At 42.1% G+C, this 24,182-nt stretch overlaps 1 protein-coding gene across 3 annotated transcripts in view; it reads left to right on the top strand.

Annotated features, from left to right (window-relative positions):
- Window positions 1-22,664, top strand: part of ccser1 (coiled-coil serine-rich protein 1) — a 147,910-nt gene extending 125,246 nt beyond the window's left edge. For 2 of the 3 annotated variants that reach the window (XM_074637700.1, XM_074637701.1), the window contains exon 11: window positions 19,229-22,664. In XM_074637700.1, the coding sequence (XP_074493801.1) occupies window positions 19,229-20,056 (828 nt within the window). In that variant the 3' untranslated portion in view covers window positions 20,057-22,664. The remainder of the gene's footprint in view (window positions 1-19,228) is intronic. The other variant, XM_074637704.1, reaches the window with a different exon arrangement.
- The last annotated feature ends 1,518 nt before the right edge of the window (window positions 22,665-24,182 follow it).

Below are 24,182 nucleotides of genomic sequence, written 5' to 3'. Positions count from 1 at the left end.
TAATACGTTAAATAAATTAGTGTTGTTAAAACAAATTTGTGTTAATACGTTATCGCGTTAACTTTGACAGCCTTAATAATAACATGAATTGTATTTTGTTGCACACATTAAAATGTGTCATTAATTTTTTCAGCATCACACAGGTTTGTTAAATACTATCTTCTGACTGCTTCTGATTTCTGCTCGGATAATGTTTTGTTATATTTCTGAACCAGATGGGATTGACTCGTTGTGACGCAGCAGATAACAAGTCTAAATTGTATTCGCTATTCTCACATTTGGATGAATAGAGAACAATTTGTGTTCTCCAGGTACTGAAAAATCATTCAGCTCTTGTTTAGCTCAGGCTTGTATATGCAGCTGCTGTACTGTGGCTCTCTGCAGATAATCTTCCCAGTGAGGTCGGTCGGTTGGTCTGTGGCCACCCTAACTGCTACGCAATAAGCAGTGATTTAAATACTGCCTTTTAATGTATCCGCCGATAACAAGGCTAAAAATGGGACACGGTGCAGAAACAATGACAATACCAATGTAGAATGTAGGCTAATGATCTCTGTGGCTTTTATATGAGAAAAGATTCAATTATTCAGAACAAAAATAGCTCATTAAAACATAATTAGAACAAAATAACTTTTGCAAACTCATTTTCCGTGTCCAACCTCATTTGGAAAATGTGTCTCATTTGGAAAAATGATGTCTTTCTGGATTCTTTCCAGGAGCTGTACAAGGGCGATTCTCAGCTTATCAGAGTAGAGTTTGTGTTTATAGACGCAGAATTCTCACATGAATCTTTGCTCAAAAAGATGGTTGCATTTAATAATGTATGCTCATGATAACGTGGCCACATTCTTTCTTTCTTCAGTGAATCAATTGTTGGTTGTGTGCCAGTGTTTGGCTGCTCTGGGTAGTCTGACACAGTGTGCCACTCTGTAGCATCTGTCTTAAACAATCGAAGAGTCATGGACAGGTCTATGTGTGTTTATGGCTGTTTGTGTTAAGTTCATAGCAATAAAGCCCCCACGGGCTTAAGCGAGGGAGATAAAGTAGAATTATTATTATTTCCACTGTGTTGTTTTTATTTTAGTTTCTGCAGCCTTAGCACAGCCCATCAGTGAGGAGCAAGTACTGTTTTTTTTCCTCTCAGCAAAAGGAAGATGAGTCAGGACAGGGTTAATGAATGTTCTTGTAACTAATAAATGTCTTAATTCCCCCACCAAACAAACTGCCTAAAAGATTCAACAAAAGATTCAGATTCAATAAGCGGTTCTCTATCCAAACATCTCCTTTTCTTTAGTGGCATTTACGCAGATAATTTTGGGTTTATTTTATCTGTTTCTGCTGCCACATTTCAGTGGAGGTGAATAGAATTTCATTAGTGTTACTCACAACACTGAAAAATAGTAATTTAAATATTCAATAGCACAGTGTCTTACTAGAATGTCGCTGCAATTGTTGATCTCCACAGACCTCACTTTGAACAGTTTTCCTAAAAACTACTTTCTACCAAAGAAATTGTCTCTATAAATACTGTTGACATTGTCTTTTGTATTTATTACCTGTACAAATGAATGGTGCAACAGGTCAGAAAAACGGTTTGGTTTGTTTTGCAGTTTTTGGGTCAGGGTTTTGGTTCGGTTTGTTTTCCACATTAGGGAGAAGAAAACATAACCATTTCCAATGTGTTTGAACTCCAATAGATGTATTGGTAGTAATGAATGATATTTCTATATTATATGAAGCCATAACACTGATTTTATACATGACATAAGGCAGGCTACTTAATGGTCAAGTAGGCCTATGTTCAGATAATTGCCTCTTCTACATCTCTGGCACCTCAACAAATAATTAGCAGGCCTGTATTAGTGGTGTAACTGTTCAACAAGCCCACGCTTTGGTTTGTACGTCATTGAACACTTTGGGTTTTTACAGTACGGTTTTCCATCCCTAGTACAAATGGTCACTTGTCTGGAGCTAAGTGACCAAATGGGGCTTGTTTGTTTCTGTGGATCGAGGTGCAGGCTCATGCTGTCTCACAAGCCCACAATGTGAGCTCTCAGGACACGCTCACTTAGCTGTGACAAACAGCTACTTGGTAATTTCATGACCCGAGGTACTAATGCAGAGGGGGCCTAGATGTGGAATGGGTTGAATTGGGAGGAATTAATTGTAGGTGTGTTAGGAGTTGGCAACAGTCATAGCCAATCAAATCAGCTAATCTTATTTTCTTTAAAAGCACTGTGTCCCCTGTCACGGCACGCTGACAGATGCATAATGGAGAGGGGAATCCAGGCCAACTTCACCCAAGAGGAAACCAATGTTTTGTTTAGGAGGTCACCAAAGAAAAGAGAAGAAAGAAACAGTTTTGCTAGTGCAAGGTCACAGCATTTTATCTGAACAAGCACAAAAAATAGGGCATTTACTGTAAAGCCGTTGACTGAGGTGTTAAAGAAACAGTGTGTAGGATTTTGGGGGATCTATTAACAGAAATGGAATATAACATTTATAACTATGTTTTCATTAGTGTATAACCATCTGAAAATAAGGATTGTGTTTTCGTTAGCTTAGAATGAGCCCTTCATATCTACATAGGGAGGGGGTCCTCTTCATGAAGTCCGCCATGTTGTTCCACCATGTTTCTAGAATGGACAAACCAAACACTGGCTCTAGAGAGAACCTTTTGTGTTTTTACGTTACCTGAAGGCCACCGTAGTTCTCCGACAAACTTGTGAAACTACGGTAAAGTGAGCCGCAGAGTGCAAAACCGTGGTACAGCCAGCCACCGTCCGACGTCCGTTGCTCCTAAAGTAGTATTATTATGGTAAGGATGGCCTTTGAGCGAGGTGAACAGCATTACCATGGTTTTGCTCTCGCTGGCTCACGTTACCGCAGTCTTGGAAAGGGAGGAGTGAGTGAAGGGGTACTCGGTTGGTTGCAATCTGCTACCACACCACTAGATGCTTCCAAATGCTACACACTCTACCTTTAAGTTGGCCAAAAATAGATCAAATGAATAACAAAAATGAGCATGGTAGCAAAATGATCTGTATCTCCTGTTACGTTTAGGCTGCTATTTGAAATCAAGCTCCAATTTTATGTATTTTCTGCTTGGCAATACTTTTGTGGCTACTCAACGTAACTTGTAGCCTTCCTGTATGGTGATTTAATCACTCAGCATCTCTGATAGCTGCTTGCAAATGAACACCAAAAACAACCCATTCACTTGTATGCAACAAAGATGTCAAAAAATCACTAATGCTACTGTATAGCTCAAGGGTTTTTATTCCTCAGGAGTTGGGTGATTATATAAACTGCAGGTAAAGCAAAATACCTTCGCCATTCACCCCGAAAAAGAAAGAAAAAAAGGGATAGCAGGGATTCCCTACAATCAGACACATTTTCCCATTTTCATGCCACCATTGTACTCTTGGTCACCAGAGCAGCTGGTGTTAAATAGCTTGCTTAAATGTATCATGGGAGAGCTCTCTCTATCTCTCTCCTCTTCTCTCTGTCTTGTTGAGTGGAGTGTGTGGGTGCAGCAGGGCAGTCAGACGTTTTCAGTGTGATGACACAGGTGGCAGCTGCTACATTATCATCAGGCCTCCCAGATATCTGATGGAAAATCTACTTATTTCATTTTCTTCTCTTCTACTTTCCTCTTCATCCTTCATTTTTCAATCTTTGTTTTACCCCCACACCCCCCCACCTTCAGATTTCCTGTATTGTTTCAGCTCTCCTGGGCTGTCACACAGAACAAGATGAGAAAGCAGGAAAGCAGCTTATCAGCTGCGCCAACTGACAGGAGGGTAGTTGTGTGCGTGTGCGGGTGTGAGCGTGTATTAATGAGACCGTATGTGTTGGTAATAAGGCTTGGTGCATACGTCTGTGTGTGTGTATACGTCAGTGTCCACTTGCTGCAATATGAGCATATAATTGCATGGGTGTGTATGAGTATATGATAATAATGATAATCAGTCGGTGCATGCGTGTGCGCTGCTGCGTCTGGGGGAGGCTTTGATATAAGCAGACAGAGAGAAAAAGACTTCTGGCTCCCTTCAACTTCATGCTCCATCAGTGCTCACCATTGTGTTACAACCCCCACTGCCCTCTCACACACACACAGACATACAGCACACACACACAGCCTGTATATGTAGATGTACGAAACTTTGTGAAGATGTTCACCGTCACACACAAGCACTACTACTGCTTCAGTTCCTGAGCTCTCCCACATGATGTATGACTCTGACAGTCCTTTCCGCACTGTCGTAACTACAATCTTCATTGTTTTCCTCACTGTCAGGCTGTCAATCTATCCCATCAATCTCAAGCTGCCGAACCCCCTACACTTTATTGTTGTCTTTTAGACTAGAGTCTATATTTGTTTGGCCACAACATCTTATTGTTGTTCACACGAGAACTAGCAAGTATATTGTAGCACAGAGTAAACATTTGCGAAAGGCACACTGAGAGGACTCAGTGCCTTTGAATCAGAAAACTATCCGCTGACTGGTCCAATCTCCTTTACTTCTTTTCTCAAATATCAGCATCACAATGAACCTGTTGTCAGAGGCGTTTTGAGAATATCAAAGCGACTATAAGTCTGAAAACTTATAAACGCCTATTTTCTGTAAGCAACGGCACAAGGTTTTGGTACTGGAAGCATTCTGGTTTCCGTTTGTAGTTTGATCAAGCAGACTTTGATTGAATAAAGGGAAACAGTCCGTGTGGAGAGCAAAAGAGGCGGAATGCATTTCTAAAATGCCATCTCGAAACCCACCGGCTATTGTCTATTCGCTTTTTATTGGTTTAAAATTCGCTTTGAAGTTGCTTGTGAAACAATCCGATCGTACACGTCATCTCTCAACTCCAGATCCAGTCTTGCATCCCAAGTTGCTAATCGGACTGTAAACAACGAGCAGCATATGGAAAAGGAAGTCTTGGCCCGGATATCCGCCGGCTACACCGGAACCCCAGAAACGTCTTGTCCACAGAGGCTCATCTGTCGTCAGACCGATAGCTGATGGGTTCCAAGATTGATTTTATATAAACTACACACCCCTTCAAAAGTTATATAATATAAGTCATTTGGGGAAGAAATGTTCTATACTTTAGCTCACTGGCCACTTTTAAACTGAGGGTCATAATAACCATGTTTAAAACACATAATTTCCATTATTAGAGAAAAGTTGGACAGAAATGCATTTTTTATGTTAAACTGAAAGTCTGAGTCTTGACAGGGAGCCAAAACAAGATTTGTGACCACAGATATGAAACAGATGGAGAGACATGGAGTAACCCAAGTTTAAAAGTTTAGAGAAGTTACAGAGAAGTGTAAGAAAATGTTTGGGTGTGCAAAAGTCAGTGATTAATGGGCATGTATGCAGGCAATTTAAGAGTTACAGTGGAAGCCTTGGGCATAGAGCGGGACAGTACAACTTTCCCTCCCACGCAACCTGGAGGGTGAGACTGGCGGAAGGAGAAGCCAGCCAACAGCAGTAGCCTGATTAAGGTGGAATAATTCCAGGTATACTGCCAGGTCTCAGCTAGATAAGGAATGTCAAGCCAAGGGAACGTACACTGACAAGTGTCCAGCTCTTGGCGAGGTCTCAGCCCAGGGTTCCTTATTGTGAGGATAAACCTCGGTAAACAGTCCTGAGTGTCAACATAATTTGAGGTTCAGATAGAGGTCATAGTGTCAGTTTAGGGTATTTAGTGAACGTTGGTGACATTTCTGAAATGTTGTATGGAAGTGGAAGGTTAGCACTAATGGAGCAACACATTAGTGATGCACGTCTCAGGGTTTTTTAATACCTGCATCCACTCGACTCGTTATGAGAGCCAATCGGCATTGCCCAACTCGCAAAAAATATGGGTTAATCAACCACCCGAACCTGACCCGCAAAATAACAACTTTATGCATTTTAGTAGCACAGTTGTCAGGACTGAGTGCCGTGATGTTTGCTGTGTGTGTTTGTGTGTGTTTGACAGAGAGAGAGTGACAGAGAGTGGGGAAGAGAAGGTGAACTATTGCATTCAATGTTTCTGCTTTGTCACTTGTTGACCCGCCCGCCCGAACCCTTGATATTTTCTATTAAGCTTACCCGAACCTGCGAGATCCATCATCATCACTACAGCATATAGCAATCCAGATGAATAGTTGTACGCACACGTTGAGCAGTAGTGACAGCTTACAGGAACATATTAGGCGAGAGTAATGCTGAGCATAGATCACAGCTTCTGCAATAATTAGACAGCACCAGTGGGGACCATGTTGACACCTTGGGGAGCAGCCAGGTGCAGCAATCAATCCAGTTACAGTTGAAGTGCACAAGGAGGGGTAGTGATGTGCTAGTGTGGAGCGGAAGGAGCTCAGGTGGAGTTTTTGTTTGCAGCACAACAGGTAAAACATCCTTCTATTCATTAACTAAACCACTCAACCTGCTTATTAGCGCGGGGGGGCTGGATAGGCTCCCACCACACATCGGAGGTACCATAGAGGTAGGTTACACCTGGTTTGGGTGCCAGTCTATCACAGAGATAACACACATTGACAGACAAACACATTCACACCCACAGGCCATGTAGTGTTTTGGATGTCTTTGGATAGGAAAGCAGATTTGACAGATTTGGCATGGCAGCAGTCTCTTAGAGAAGTCACAATCCTGAGAACCAGCATCTCCTTAATTGTAAAAGACATTAGTGCCAGTTAAAGTAGCCAGTTGGATTATACTGTATATCCCATATAATTGAAAAAGAATTAAAAACTAAAAACAAAAAAACTGGGGTAGGAAGGGGAAATGGTCTAACTAGACATAGATTAAAAATCCAAGCATGGATATGGGGATGTTATCCATGTGGATTCAACCGCAAAGGCGAATATTGTATTGCAATAGGCCGTTTTTATGTTCAGGGTGACATGGATACATGGATGTTTGAAGCTTAATGGGTAATTGTGTTGTGGATAATTACGTTTTTATGACTCAAATTAGGCATTAAATCAGGCAGACAATCCCATTGAGCCAAAATGAGCAGCAGCACGTGATAAGCATGTAATGCCTAGCAATCCTTTAAAATAGAAGTTGCGCTGTTAGTACACAAAACATGCATTAGTGTTATACCTACAAAGATGTTGGCGTATATGCTGAACTCTCTGTGAGGGTCAATTTTTACAGAGCAGACAGAATAAAATATACGTTGTGGCTGATGTTTTAACAGGATTTCATAGGGGAATGAAGCCTATTCTTTCTTTAGATACCAATAAAATTGATGTTGTTGACACATTAGTTGCTCTTGAGTAGTACAGGTCCCTCTACACCATGTTTCTTTCCATCGAGTGACTCCAACAGTTTCTCTTTCTTGCCCTATATTGATGCTTCCTCTCTTACACATCTCTTCATCCCTGACTCCAGCTTTCTAATTATCTCTCTCTTTCATCTCCTGGAACGTTGGGTCCGTGTTGTCACCTTTTACTCTCACTTTGTCCCTCGTTGTTTCTCTCAACCATCTGACTATCTATCCTCTTGCTGCCCTCTCCTCCTTTCTTTCTTTGTTGTGTCAGCCCCTCCCTTTTATTCCTTTGACCCATTCTTTTCTCCTCGTTATGCTATTTGTCTTTTCTCTCAGTCTTTTATCCCACTTTCTTTCACCTTTTCCTCCTCTCACATCTTGTCCTCTTTTTTTCCCCTCCACTACTCCCCCTCCTCCTCCACTTTATTCTACTTTACTCTCTTCCTCCATCCACTCTCATTTCCTTCCCTTATCTTTACTCGCTCACTCACCTTCCTTTTTCCATCCCACTCCTCTTGCTTGCGGTTCTGGGCAATGTTCACCAAACATATTGGCACAGGCTGGTGGTCGATGAGTTTCGCCATGATTACACGCGCGCACACACAGACACATGCGTATGTGCGTGCACACACAGACCTGTTGGGGATGGTGGTTGATGAGCAATGCCAGAATCTCAGCATCTATACCCATCAGAGAGCTGCTCAAGAAACCTCATTAGGCCTCCTGGCCACAGCATGGCACAGGCTTCGATACTTGCCAGCCAATTGGAAGTCCAGGGGCGATACACTTCTCAACGTCGACAATCATAAGTAGTGAATAGGAATCACTCATCAAGACCCAAGTTCAGCAATTCAGCAACAGTCTTGGGCGGTGATCACATTGGATGCCTCAAAATCGAGGTGAACTGCGATTCCCCCGCCCCCCCTGCAGCTGTGATCCTGGTCTCACTGAGGAGTTTTGTCAGTGAGAGGCGTCTTGCTGTTGCCAGGCAACGTGCAATTGGTTGTCAATCAGTTGTGTGCCTGCAAGATACACGCAGTAACTATCAACAGCAGCTACATTCAGGCATTCAAAAACTAAAATCTCATTCTCATCTCAAATTTAGCTGAAACTCCAAATGCCCCACTAGTGTTCATTTAAGCCAGGGCTGGCCAAATTGGGACCCGCGGGCCAAAGTTGGCCCGCCATTAGCAAAAGAAATTCTGAAATGAATAGGCCCGTTGACTTTACTGTCTTTCGGAGGCTGTAGCAGGCTTGGTTTTAGTGTTAGAGTGAAGGTACTGGTATCATATGAAACTAGAACCAAAGGAATCCATTGGTACCAATGGCTTGTTGTTAGCTTGTCGGGAAGGAGGCTAAGTAACGCTCCAAATTTTGGCAACATTTTGGCATTTGGCCATTTCACAGGGGACCCTTGACCTCTGACCTCAAGATATGTAAATGAAAATGGGTTCTATGGGTACCGACGAGTCTCCCCTTTACAGACATACCCACTTTATGACATTCCCATGCAGTGTTGGGCAAAAACATGCAGCTTTTTGAATGCAGTATAAATGTGTTATTTTTGCCTATTCTAAAATGATGTATTTGAATATTTCTACATGCTGGGGTCACTAAACAGTCTTGGAAATACATAAATTGGGTATGACTGGAAATGAGCCCAATTGGATTCAGCAGGTGGGTTTTAAGGGGTTAACTAATAGCTAAAATAATATTCAAATAGGGGAACTTGGGATTCTTGTACCATCATACAGTATGGTACAATAGGTGTTTACTTCTGGCCTGTGGCTCACCATTGAGTTCCAGTTTTAGCCCTCCAAGGGAAAAAGTTTGGGCAGCCCTCTAAGCGGTCTGTGATGGCATCAAGTACCTCCAGGTGGTGAGCAACAAGCTACTTGGCTTTTCTCATCTGTTTTGTTGTTGACAGTTAAGTTGGCCAACAATAGTTGTACATCAGTGGCTAAAAGTGAGCTCATCATGACCACAGGTTGTTAGTTCAATTCTTCCTGTCCATTCAAGCTTAGATAATTTCAGTATCTTGCTCAATAACTTTGTCAAAAAGGGACAATGGTGACTGGCTGCTCTAAAAGTCACCAGAGGACATGGTGGACTAATTTGCATTATGATTATACAGTATTTGCCACAGTGGTCCTGCTCTCCCCGGGTGCTTAGCAGAGAACGGGGCTGCGCTGTGTGTATGAAGAAGTGCTTTAAATCTGAATTCTTTGGACCACACAAGGATAACAAAATTGTGTTTGTTTGCACCAACATCAACGTTTCTTATGAGAACAAATCTGTTGGGAGATCTGGAATATCAATGAGGCGTCAAGTTAGCAGCAATGGTTAATGTGCCCCTCGGGTTCTTACAGTAACCTTCACCAGTTCAAGTAGAGTCTTCATGCCACACTCACAAGTGTGCGTTTAAACATGTGGGAGTGCATGTGATGGTTAATGTGCTGTATATACAGTTATAAGATTTGCAACTTTTCCCCAAGGCTATTGCTGTAAATAAGTTTGTTTTCTTTTCCAAATTTCTTTTGTAGTGAAATAGGCAAGAGATGACTCAGTCTCAGACATTGTAATGTATTCAGGCCTTCAGCCACATTGATATGCAGTGGAGATGCCCTGTCTGAGGTATTGTAAGTCTAAATATTTATTGAGTTACAGAGACACAACCCTGTTTGATACTTGTGGGTTGCAGCAGGTTGCTGTGCTTGGCTGCATTTACTCAATATAACATCAGCCTAATGTTGATAATTTTGCAGTAGTGCAGTGACAGGATTTGAAGATTGGAAGCATTGCGAGCCCATTAGCTGTTCAGTGCATCACATTAGTGTCCTGCCTCTCAGTGTGTGCCTCCAGCAGGAAGGTCCAGGATGTGACATCCAGCCAGCTGGTTGGCAGTTTGCTGCAGTGTGGGCTGGATTGACAGCTGGAGCGAAGTAAGCTCAACTTTGGTCCTCTTCATCTTTTTTCATCATCTCAGCTCCAACCCCACCCCAACTGTCACCACCAAAAAAAAAAAACCTACCTCCCCCTCTTTCTCTCTTTCTGTACCATCAATCCTCCAGCTGTCAGGGTCTATTCAGCCCTCCCTGCCGCTGGCATTCTTAAGCACCAAGTTACATAACGAAGAAAGAGAGAAGAAGGGACAAAAAGGAAGGACAGAGTGGTGGAGAAGGTGAGAGATGAGAGGAGAAGGGAGGTCAAGAGGGTGAGGGACAAAGTGAGAGGGAGACAAGAGAAGGAAAGAAGACGGGGAAGTGGAGCAAACTTGGTGGCTATGTTTATGCTTGTTGGACCCACATAGCCAGTATCTTTTGACCTGAGGATCCTGATCAGGCTGTCAAGAGATCAACCTGCTTATTGTTAATCAGAATCAGAATCAGAATCAGAATCAGAATGGTGTTTATTGCCAGGTGTAAGAGGTATACACTAGGAATTTTCTTTGGCATTTTTAACATAGATAACCTCCAAAATCCCAATACCCACACAGTTAAAAGCATGTATCCTGTTCATCCTCATTCACTGAAAGGAAAAAAAAATACTGAATTGCAAAGACTAAGCATCGGCAAACAGTCTAAACTTATTAAATGTACACAAAAACGTGTAGCTTAACTAAGAGACCATTTCAACAACCAAACCCTCTCCACATTTCTTGTAATTCTTAATATTTTTTATTGCTTTCACATTACAGAAAGATAACATACACACAAAACAATAAAACTAAACATGAAAGGGTCTGGATTGCCTTGTCTCTACATAGTTATTCTTATTCCTGTGACATATTCAGTGGTCCATTCCCTTATCTTGTCATTGACATGTAAACATCGTCCATTTCTCCCATTTCTCTCGACATTGCTCCTCTTGTGCTCTTATCCTATGGCTTAACGTTTCCATATCTACAATACATACATTTCATTCTCAATTTTCAGCCATCCATTATTGTGTGGTTGGTTCTGCCTCATACCATCTCTTCGTAATGACCTTCTTACAAGCCGCCAACAACACTTTCAGCAGGCATCTGTCTTCTCTTAACACAATAGCGCCAATCATTACCGACGTACAGTAATATACATGACTCAGGTATAGCATAGCCCAGAATTTTGATAATAACCATATGAGCATTTCCACAAAACAGTGCAATTTCAGGACGAAGACATGAATAATTTCATTTTATAAAAGCTATGAAGTTCCTTATAACTCAATTTTTGTCTCAGCCCTACTTTTGTGTCCTTTCCTGTACTTCCTGCCCAGTCTAGTAATTCACCGTATTAATTCTGACCCCTAACGTTATATACTTGTTTTGTCCTGTCCTCTCCTGTTCTTACTTTGGTGGAATTATTATCCTGATCCATTGCAGATTTAGTGAATTTTATTGTTCTTCCTGTATCATACAAGTTCATTTTCACATAAAAATCAGAGAGACAGGTGAGGTGGAGAGTGAGACAGTGGTAAGAAAATTTGGGAGAGCCGTTAGGGAAATAGTGAGTAGAGGCAGGGTATAGAGGGGAGATGAAGATGGAGGATTACAACAAAGTCAGGATGGAGAGAGAGAGGCGAAAGCAAGGATGCTGCTACAGGCTGTACAAGAGACTCACTTCCTGTGGGGGTTGTGTATTGATGAAAACCTTCAAGTTCAAAGTGAAGGTATGCTATGGCCTTGAGACACCCGACTGAGGATGCAGTTTCACCCCTTGTTTGATTGTTGCAGCTTTGCCCGCCGCAAAGTGTGTTCAGTTGATTTGGGAGACGCTGCCATACAAACCTCGTCTTTGAATATGTTGTGGGATTCTTGAGTGTTGACGTCATGCTTCTCGGGTTGTTTTGCCTCTTTCTATCACTCCAATGCAAACCAATGTACAGCACATCAGAACTTTTTGTTTTAAAGCTTCAGTACGCAGAAAGGTTTTGGCATCATTGGGCAAAAAATCCATAATAACCATGATGAAAACTAGATTTCTGCACCTCCTCATGGCTCTGTTTTCAGGCTTTAGAAAATCGATCTATCTGAAATTCGAAATCGCTGCCTAGTTAGGTCGGAATTCGCGAGTGATTGACAGCCGGCTCTCATAGACAGAAGCTGAACGGCAAACTCCAGATCAGCTCTGACTGGTTGTTTTCCTCCGGTCTGTGAAATCTTGCAGATGCCATTAAAGTAGGAGCACTGGAGGACACGGGAGGAAAGAGAGGCACATAATTTTTTTTCAGATTGCCTGTCTAATGCACTACTGTCAGGATATAGTGACCGTTTTATAGAAATAACTTTTTTTAATCATATTTGCTCCATTTCTACCCACTGCAACTCTAAGGCTTCTTCAAATGATCTTGATGTTCTCTTTACAGCCTCGTAACTTAAAAAGGCTTGTTTGTCCTGGGTTTTTGCACCTTGCCAACTCTACCTTTCTGTCACACTGGGCATACATGTGCAGACAAATACGAATGAGACTGTCTGTTAAGATAAAGGCAGACAGGATGAGGTGGGATGGTTTGGGCTCACACATCACAGTTGGAAAAGGTATTTGGCTATAGTCTAAATAGGATTTTAGAGTACCATCTGTGTGGGTGTACTGCTCTGTTATTGTATCCGCACTGAACACCCCGGCGTATCACACTTTCAAAGAACCACAGGATTCCTTTGTTCACAGAGTATGTGGCTGTCAAAGAATATAAAGAATTCACATTTACAAACTTTTACCTCTCTAATCTCACTGAGAAGAGTTGGAAACTTTTGGGGTCCAATGCATTTCAGCCCCGTGGCCTTCATTAAAGTTAGGCTGTGTGTGGGTGCAGGGATACTGAGCCATGGTGTGTGATTGATGGTATAGTTACAGTTTGCTTACATTGGGTGTGTGTGTTACACCTTGCTACAGTTTTTCTGTTCTCTATAATTAGTTAGTTTTACTTTGTTTGAGGGGAAGAAAATTCAGGAAATACATCCGCCACCCTCTCTCTTCTTCCGTATAAAATGACTAAGACAGGCAATAGCATTGTATAGGGATGTTTTAAGGAGCTCTTTTATGCAAACTTGGCCATTACCACATTGCTGTGTTCTTCACTGCCCAATAAAAACTAAGGTTGCAGGAGAACCCCCCCTTAAATCTCTCTGATTTACCCAGGTCTATGTGTGTGTGTCTGTGTGTGTGTATTTATAGGACTGTGTGTGTAAGTTTGCACACACACAGGCCGTTCTGTCATTGGAGAAGAGGCAGCCTGCCTGCCGCAGAGCGTGTACTTGAGAAAGGACACCTGAGTTTGTAAATCAGACCGGCTCTCTGTCTCTCTGCACCTTGCACTCTGTTCTATTGTTGTTCTAATTTGACTCTATCTCTTGTTTTTAATCACCTTTTCACCAGTTTCTCGTTCTTTTTCTCCGGTCTTCTGACCTTTTTTTTCACGATTTTGTTTATTCCTTTCTTTCATTGTGCTTGACCTTTTTTCTTTCTCTGTCTGTCTGCCCTTCTTGTGCACACAAACATACGCCGCCCCAGCTCTACACCGGGTTTTAGTTGCATTTGTCTCAACATTGGGGGGACAAATATCAAGGGGGGGGGGGGGGGATTTTGAGTGAGAATAAAGTCATAATTTAATGACAATAAACTCATTATATTTCAAGAAAAAATGTCGTAACATTACGAGACTTAAGTCTTAATTTAACGACAATAAAGTCATAATATTTCAAGAAAACATCTAACTGTCCTATAGTCTGCTGTGAATTACCTAATTGCTCTGCTGTATCCCATTCAGACGTCTGACAGACATAGAACCCTGTTTGGGACTCTGGGGCCTATCTATCTATCTATCTATCTATCTATCTATCTATCTATCTATCTATCTATCTATCTATCTATCTATCTATCTATCTATCTTACAGACCTAACAACAGCACTGTTATTTTGAATTTAGGACAGAGACTATGCCATCATAATTTAGGATTCCTAACTTGGGAAATCCCTAACTTAGGACATTTCTGTAATAGCTAAACTCCTATCCTAAGATAAGATAGGATTTTTTCCTAAATGCAGTTGTCATTCTAAACTGAGATAAGACTTTTCAGAAGTTTCTGTAATGAGGCCCCTGGTCTCTGGATGAGACAAAGTTTAGGGAAGCGTCTGGGTGCTGCGGAAAACACTTCTGTTCAGGCATAAATCTCACCACTGTGTCCTTTATTGTCCACACAAATGTTAACTTCACTACCTCCGATAAAGTGCAGCTCACAGCCACTTCCCCATGCCTTTCAAAGCGTCCTGGAGTAGGGAAACAGTCCCAAAAAAAGCAAAGATGTCTATAAGCGAGGGGGGACACAGAGACAACGACATAGAGCTACCGGTCAGAGGAAAGTCAAAATAACTGTAGGCTACATGGAGGACTGTCCGGAAATACTAAAACATCCACATACTATGACTCGAAGCAACCTATTCTATTGTGACTTCATTATTATATTTTTCTAACAGTGGCTGTAATACTCCGTCGTAGTTGACTTATTCTGTCACTAATTTGCGGCTGTATTAGAATAGCTTTTGCTGTGTTTACTCCAGTTCTCCCCAGGACTCCTCCTGCAGCAGCAGCCAGCTCTCTGCACGATCTGCTGAAGTGGAGCCTCAGCATCGCTTCTTCTTCTTCTTTCCGTTGGTGCAACCGTTGCTTTTAAGGTTGCAAACTGCCCCCTACTTGACCAGAGGCACGCGTTCTATCGGTTATTCAAAATAGAAGTCCTCTGCTACTTTCAGGCTTTTATTGAGGGGGACAAATGCACATGTTCTTAATATTGAGGGGGGTGGTTCCCCTGCGTCCCCCCTGAAACCTACGCCTACGCTGTTTTAGTTAATTGTATTTGATGAATTTTAAAAAAGAAAAATGTCTTTCTTCCAAACTTGGATCAGCAATGTCCCTTTGATACGGAGCATATGTTTCTACAACCAACTCTTTGTACTGTGCCTGGTAATTATTTCTTTCAAAGTTGTCTGCCAATTTGTATCTTACTGTGCTCGCCTCTTACCTTCTGTTGTTTTCTCAAATGTCTGAGGTTGGAAAAACACTACCACTAGAAGAGATTTAGCCCTAATTAAGCCGTCCCACATAAACCTACACCGCCATAGTGGATATTCAACACCATAGCAATACCCTTATGTTGTTTCACAGCGCCCCTATGTAGGATTATTTGGCTGGAATGGAAATTCTCACTCCTCTTAATTAGATCAAGCAATCTGCAAGAAGTCTTGTAGTGTTTATGCACCCATTAGAGCCCATTAGAAAGCAGAGACGCACTCCCCGAGCTCTTTAAGTAAGCTGTATAGACAACGACACACTGTTTGATGTTTTGGCAGAGCGCTGTGGTGGTTCTTTTTTTTATTTTTTTGGACATGAAAGGACATAAAGTCTGAGCTTTTCAAGTGCAGATTGTTTGGCTTTAATTCAGATTTTTTAAAAACCATATCAAAAATGATATGAGCTTGTCAGGAACTGTTTCTGTGTACTGTAGGAATACAAGCATGGACAGATTTTATTAACAAATGTAACAGTCTTTTGTAGCAGTGAACTGGCTCACACATGATTGTGTATGCCATTAGAGGTCTACTTTATCTTTGAAGTATGACAAGAAAATATAATTTCTTTATTTCCTGATATCAGTATCAAGAACAAAAAGGTTCAAAGCAACACTGACCCTGTTCCCTTTTTGATTTTTTCTACAGTTCTTGGGACATTGTTTACTTATCATATTTACCCCACCCTGTACTCCGCACCGCCTCAGACTAAATTAGAGCCCAGCACAGTCACAGCTAAATCCTCATAGAATCCTTTCATACTTTGAAATGCAAAAAAAGCTAGAAATAGCACCTCACAGTAAGATGTTAAAAGTCTGGTGGTGTTCAGGGGCTGGAAACTTTCACGAGCCATTGCACCGACAGAATTTTCTAACCGCATACTATAATTAGTACTACTCTCTTTTTACTGCATGGCAGTTACTACTTTATTAAATATGATCTGCCTGTCCAATTACTCATTAAAGGTGTGTACAAAACGGGTTTGAATGTTTTATCTTTTGAACTTTAATTATAGCTGATACATTAATGTGTCCCAGCAGTATAGAAAGAACTCAACCAAATCAGCAGAATGACACTATTTATGAAATCTCAATGTATACCACAAAACACAAAAAAGGCTCCGCAAAGAAGGTGTTAAAAAGTGCAACACATAGTGGCTGTGTTGCATCACGTTGGACGTGTCATAAAGACAGAAGAAGGAGTCCGATTACAGTAGTCATTCAGGGAGCGTGCTGGTTCTCTGGAGTGTTGATGCAAGTCGACACTGTGAGATAGGACAGTGGTATATGTTGACACAATGACCAATGCCAACTCGCAAGGATATGTGACAAGGAGTGGGTGGTGTGTGGCCTTGCATAGACACGTCTTGCATCGTACGCCGTCAATGTGTTTACACCCGGAAAGCACATATGTAAGTAATAGTCCCTGTCCTGAGGTAAATAATGCTTGTTGTGATTTTTGGCAAGATATACATCCCTAGAGATAGAATATACGTGATCGCATTGCACTATGGCTGCCCCCCCTCTTAGTCGATTAGTTGACTAATAGAATTCTTTAGTCGATTAGGTTTTTTATATGCTTTTTTCATGCTGAATGACTTATTTCCAAGAAACTTATGAGCACGTCTTTGGTAAACACAAAGATTTAGAGTGAGGCTTTTTTGTGATTCTTTGTGGAGAAACTCAGTTTTACAGATCTGTCGATTAAATCAACCAACCGATTAGTCCACAAAATCGTATGAGTGTTAGTCGGCTAAGAATTTCTTTGGTCGAGGACAGCCCTATATTGCTCCAGTGGTGGTATTATGTGTGCTGCCTTGCATTTAATTTTTTTTAAATTTAATTTAATTTTTCAACACGACCATAAAATAAACATTTCTGAAAGGTGGCCAAAATAAAGTACAACATTTATATTCAACCCAGTAGTATTTCGTCATCAGTGATCCTTCAACGTTGATAGCTCAGTTGAAGCACTTTTCATCAAATGTTGTTATACAATTCTACACTGAGAATTGTGTCATTGGTGGCACTCACAGTACAGTGTCCAATTTCAGTAGAGTGAATCATTGCATTTTAGAAAAAATATTTGTCTGTTTATTTTGGAAGAGTCAATAAATAAAAACCCTAGGACACATATAGTCCCATGGGCATGGAAAATATTTTCAAGAACTCAAATAAGTAATTACTTTTTGTATAAATTCTCAACCTGTTCGCACAAAAAGGCATATAAATGCCACGATAATGCGCGTTTGTACGTCATGTATCCTGTACTGACTGCAATGTAAACGTATCAGCGTATAGATGCTACAGTAAGAGTTGGTGACGTAGTAAAAAAAAAACAAGAAGGACAACTTATTGTGTCAACTTATTGTACTCTTCCAAAATAAACAGACAAATATTGTGGGGGAGGTGGACGGGTCTTTTAAACAGGGGACCCATGTTCGAGACCGGTGTTTTGTTTTGTAAGTTACGTTAGTCACATGTATTTCATTGACATTTGTGACGTGTTTTCTGTAGTTGTGTTACGTTGTTTCCGTACCTGTTTTATTTAGTTTACTTACTTAATTTAAGACCAACCATGACGTTTTCCATTACCCTAACCAAGTGGTTTTCTTGCGTGTAATGTCGTGGTATTTATACACCTTCCCCTGAGACCGGGTTGAAATTCCATATTAACATCAGAACAGCAGAAAATGTTCAGTGTTTTGTTTTATGTTTAAGTGCTTGTGACACTATTATACATCACAGCTTACAGTTCTGTGTCCAATGAGCATCATTACACAAAGTCTCCCTTCCAGTCTCTTTGTGATCTCCCCTCTTTCTCTCTCCCTTTCCCTCTTTAATTTGATTTCAGGTTGAAAGTGTTATGAAAAGAGAACGCTTCATCGAATTAGCATCGCCACTGTACTTATTCAGTTAGCTGCGTTCTGCCTAATTACATTTCTACCTCTCACACCAAATCTCTGCCGACAGCCTCGACACAGTAATTGCATTATTTGTATGCACAAACACATTGGAACGTGATCACATTCACACACGTGAAAGCACATCAATATATGTGATGTGCGTATTGACATCCGTGTTGCATACAGTATGTTACACAGACGCATGCTCATAAATACGCGCAGCGCATACAAGAGAACACACACGGGCATCGTGTCGGCAAAGGTCAACTCAGCTTACTCTCCCATGAGGTTCAGCGTCGGATGAGATTGCGCTACTTTAGTGAACATTGCACACTTGGTCCCGATGTGATTTTGGGTTTGTATGTGTGTGTTTGCGTGTGTGTGTGTGTGTGAGAGGGAGAGTTAGAGGGAGGGCGAGAGAGGGGACAGTGATGAGATATGTTGCATAAGGGGGTGCAGTGGAGTGTGAAAGAGAACAGGTGGCTCCCGTTTCTGCCATCTAGCTTTATGTGCCATCTTCCCTATTGTGTGTGCGTGTGTGTGTGTGTGTGTGTGTGTGTGTGTGAGGGAGAGAGTGGATTCCCATTGCTTTGTGAGTGGGGATTTGTGCATAACTTGAGCGCACATCTCCATACATGCATATGTTATGTTGTCTTGTTTCTGTGTGTGTGTGTGTGTGTGTGTTTTTGCGTGTGTGTGTGTCTGTTCTTTAGTGAGCAGGGTTCCGGTTGGTTTAGAAACAATTAGAACAAGCTGCAGGAGCCCGGAGAGATCGTTCTCCAAATGTCACCCAAATTAACAATCTATACTGAACACTCAACAGTTCATGCTTCTCATGCTGCCTGTCTCTGTTTGTCTCTGCCTCTCTCTCTTCTCCTCTTGTGAATAATTCTTGAAAGAGTCCACATCACACACCCACTGACAAACAGAGAGCAGAGTAAATGGTAAAGTATCTTTAACATGTGTTTGTCTCTGTCTTCCTCTCTCTCAGACCAGTCATCTCGGCCGGTGGTCAGGACTAGGCAGCAGCAGCAGCAGCAGCCTGGCTTCAAGGGACCGAAGGGTAGTGCGTGGTGTGGGGGCAGCACTCGGCGGGGACCTCTGTAACCAGCACCTCCCTTACCACTATCCACCTCTGCACGGCCGTCCTCCTGTCTCTGACCGATACACTGCCAGGGAGGAGTGCCACTGCTTGGGGGTCTTGGCACAGTCCACAGCCCGTAACCCTGCTCCAAATTTGGCTCCGAGCTCCTCCAACTTGTCCTGTGCCACTTCTGCAGTGTCATCCCAAGCCTCACTTACTACTCCAGCCCAGCTTCAAGTTTCACACCTGGGCCTTAGTCCAAATCAATGCCCGGGCTCCAGTTCAGCGGCTGCTAATCACACCGCAGTTCCATCTCTGTCCTCCAGGCAGCCAGAGGGAGTGTCGTCCTCTGCAGAGTCTTTAACTCCAGGAGGAGGAGGTGGAGTGAGTCTGTCAGGTGGGGCAAGGAGAGGAGGAGGAGGAGGAGAGCACCATCCCCTGAGTCATATCCCCCGTGCAGTCGGGGCCAGCGTCTCCTCAAGCCTCCACAGTCTTGCGAGCAGAGGGAGCCCCTCCCCAAGCATCTCATCGTCCATCCAAGCCTCCCCTCCACCTCCTACTCCGTCCCCAGCCTCCTCTTCCTCATCCTCCTCTTCCTCCTCCTCGTTTACGGGTCGTTTAGGACAACCACCTCGAGGCCCTCTGTCTCTGCATAGCTACAGTCGTAAAAATGTCTTCCTCCAACATTCCCTACAGACTGCAGAACTGCAAGCTCTGACGCAGAGAGACAGTTGAGGGCGCACAAACATTTACAGCATCCGTATTGACTCGAGCGACGAAATGTGTGACTTTATAGAAAAAACTGCTGCTCCTTCGGTACAAGTTTCTTGTGCTCCACTGTCGCGATGTTCCCCTGAATCATCAACCACACGCGCTTACAATCATGCTCGTCTCTCTTTACAATCCAGACCAGCCCTTTGCTGACATTTTGTTCTTAGATTCGCTCGCTTAAACTCACTCGCATGCGAGGTTACACACACATATCAGGCTTTGAGTACGAAAAAGGCACTCACCCGTCTATCAGAACTCCCACGGTGTGTCATGCTGACAGTTTAGATGTGCTTACGCCCACAGACACACAAAGTGCACAGAGACTCGCAACCTCATATCCATGCACACAAACACAGCGCTAGTCGCACACACGCTTAGCTACACACTCTCACGCAGAGACATCATCTGTGATATCTCTGCCTCACAGTCTGCACAAATAACAGGGCGTTAAAGCTGAACGCAGAGATGAGGCTTGCATTTGTGTTAAAGATTAATTTTTTTATGCAGTTATTTAATCATTTTAAAAGTTAAACCATGTGCTGCTTAATGAACTATGGGACTGACCCTAATTTGCGCCGGTAAGGATATACTCTCACATTGCCAAATCCTACTGTACATCAGATCATTCCTCGATGTCTGCTGACAAAAGTCCAGATGAAAAGACAAATGTTCCATCACCCTTTTACTGCATGCTTTTTAAAATTGAAGGAGAATACAGGTGAGCATTTTTTTACTGCATCAAAAGCGGGATCTAGGTGACTTTTAAAGTCTTTTGATAACGTTTCAGTATCAACTCTCACCTCAGTGTTTCAAGAAGGGAATCAAACATGCCAAAACCTCTAAGACATGAGCCTATCGAGTGTTTTGAGATGGAATTGTTCATTCTTCTGCTTACATAAATGAGACATTAGAAATGCTTTTGGCTTAATACTGGACCACCGTTTTTGTAAAAGTACAATGTTGCAATATTACCCACATTATATACAAGAGTTAGTGTGTATCTGCTACGTTAGATTAGTACAGTACAGAAATGAAGAGTTTCATTCTAAAAGTAGATATCTGGCATTTGAATAATTTGCCACTTACAATGACAAAATGACACTTAAGTAACTAGCATTACTGGACCCTTAGCTAACAAAACACATCAGACAATGAGATTGAGCAGAGCAAGATTTCTAAGATTTGGCAGAACCAGCATTATCTATTTGTTCCAAAATGGGGAAAAAAAGCATCAGGTTTTGGAATGAAGCCCTTCAAATGTTCTTTAGGACTGGGTATTTACCCGAGTGGTGCTTTGCTAAATGACATAATCAATATCCATTTTTAGGATTCAAAAGGAAAAATGTTTCAAATAATGGCATTACAGTTAGCTGACACGTTTTCTATGACAGATTCTGTCTCGGGAAGTAAGTGACAGAGCAAATATTGCACAGAAAGTTGTTTACCTGATCAAATAATGAAAAGAAAGAAAGATGATTGTACAAACTGTCCCATTTGGAAAAGCATCAGCACTGATACCCGGTCGTTAAAGGCTAGCCTTCTTTTATCTTCCTGATCTCAGATGTGTTGGTTATCTTTTTAAAAAACTCATCCAACGAGATGGCATTTAGTACAATAAGGGTAGTAGTTATGTTGTTTTCGGACAGTAGGAGGATTCATATCTTTTGAGTGAGATTTACATCTATTGTAACTGCCATGACCTGCTGAGTCGTACAACATTATTCACACTTTGATAAGTGAGAAAACCCACCATTTCTGGATCTGTGAACAACTGGACTGCATAACAACCTCTTCAATCTGCCACTGTTGAATATATTTGCTCTGTTGAGCCTTTTGCCCTTTTTTTCCACATAGGTTTTGGGGTAAACAAATCTGATAATGTCAACCGGGAGGTGGTAGCCTGCGCTGCTGCTGAATACAGGCCAGAAGTTCACCGCTCCCGGCATCCACAGAAAATGTTAGATTTTGGAGAAGTTGTTGACCATGTCTGTCTCTAAACGGCACCTGGCTGTAGGGAGGTTGTATAAATTGTGAGTGTGTGTGTGTGTGTGTGTGTGTGTGTGTGGGTGGGTGGGTGGGTGGGTTGAAATGCACACTTCATGAGGCACGAACCTGATAGAGGTGAAGGAAAGCCTTGAAGGAAGATAGTTCTGCTCCCTCTGGTCTGCTTCACTTGCACACTATTTCCTCTCTTTCTTTTCTCTGTTTCTTTTCTTTCATCCTTATTTCTTTCTCCACCCTATTTTCTGTTATTTATTGTTCTCTCCACTCCTTATTCCCCTTCAATCTCTCCCCATACTGTACATTTTCCCTCCCATTATCCCCCAGCATCCCACTCAGTAGCTCCTTTTGTTCCTGTCCTCTTTTTCAATCAGTTATCTTCCTTCCCCCACTATCATGTCCCAGGTCTCTCCTTCCCTCCATCTCTCTGCCCTGCTTTAGAGTGCTTATCCGGAGCTTGTATTGTCATACAGTGTATCTATAACAGAGTGGCTCTCAGTCCTGGGCATTGGGGCCTGATTTCCATTCCAGCGGTCTAATCAGGGAGTCGTTTTACACCTGGTGAATGCAATTAACTAGCTGTAGACGGCCAGCAGTAATGTGGCTCCGGAGGACCTGGACTGAGAGCCGCAGCTGTAATGTGAGCTAAACATTCCCTGCTCGGTTTGTTTACATGTGGAGGGTGACAATGCTGTGTTGCTGGCTGACCTCTTAAGAACTACTATCTACATCCCTCGTCAGCGCATGCATCATAATGTCACTGTGTGAAATGTCATAAGGGAGTATTTGGCTGTGTTTGCACTGCCCTCTCAGATATCTACCACTTTTTTTTCACCGGGTTTTAAAATGCTGTGCTCGTTTCAGTTCTGTTCAAACTGGGAAACCACAAAGGTAGGTCTCCGGTTATGAGACATATCATGAAAGGGACAAAAAGCCACATCTGAGATGGCAGTTCAAATGTGGCACTGAGGTCTTATAAAGACATTTTCCCCTGCGTAATTGTAAGAATGAACCGATATTGAATTTCACTGCTGGGAAACAAGGGTCTGCAATCATGAAGTGGGTACACCTCACAAACCTCAATCCTTCATTTTACTTAGCAGCATGTTGTGCAGCTGCAACACGTTCTCATCCCAACTCGTCACATGCCGTTGCTTTGTCACGGCCCTTGGCGTCCCTTTTATTTTTGGCATCAAAACCACTATAGTTACCCTTAGCGTCACTTTAGGATTAGGCAACGAAACCGTCATTGTTAGGTTTAGAAGAGAACTACAAGGCTTGGGCTTAAAACTACATTTGTACAGTGAAAATGACAGTGATGGCTGTGATTGAGGACATGAACAAACAGGTAATTATAATGTAAAAGTGAAAGTTCATGCACGGGACACGAACAGCGGTCTCCTGGATGAAAGCCTTGTGTTTGGTCAACCCATCCACCATCCCTCCCGCCTGCTGTGTGTCTTTTCGCTCTTTAAACTACGTCATCACACTTCTAGCGCACTTTCTCGGAGCGTTTACTGTTCCTGCGAACTCGTTTACATTGTAGTTAATGGAACGCCCAGTGTATTTCATACCGGCGCCAAAGGGTGCCTTGTGCGGTGGTATCGAACGCCGAAGGCCGTGACAAAGCTTCAGTATTTGACGCCCTGGGAATCACAACAGACTGGCATTTAAGACACTTTTATTTGTTGGGAAGTTATTTATTGTTTTCTGCCTTATTTATATTTATTGCCATAGAATCAGTTTTTCCTAAAAGCATCTTGGCACTAACAAATTAAGATAGTGGTCATGAAATGACAATTATAATAATCATGATGTTATTATTATAATTTTAATGAATCACAGATATTATACTGTTCTAGCTTTTTAATGTGCTTACTGTAATTACACTTTTTTTCTTTGCTGTAATAATGAAATTGAGCTGTATAATTGTACATAAATTATTATAACTGTTGATGTTCATGAACACGAATGTTTCGTGCTCATGTAAAGGGCACTGAAGAATAGGGTTCACATACATTGTTTGTTGGCACATAAGAGATTAAAACTACAAAAAAGTGAATTTGTTTCAATGACATGTCAAATGCAG

Source organism: Sebastes fasciatus, chromosome 6 (assembly GCF_043250625.1).
Source record: "Sebastes fasciatus isolate fSebFas1 chromosome 6, fSebFas1.pri, whole genome shotgun sequence".
Lineage (NCBI taxonomy): Eukaryota > Metazoa > Chordata > Actinopteri > Perciformes > Sebastidae > Sebastes > Sebastes fasciatus.
This window is presented reverse-complemented; position numbering and strand designations above follow the sequence as displayed.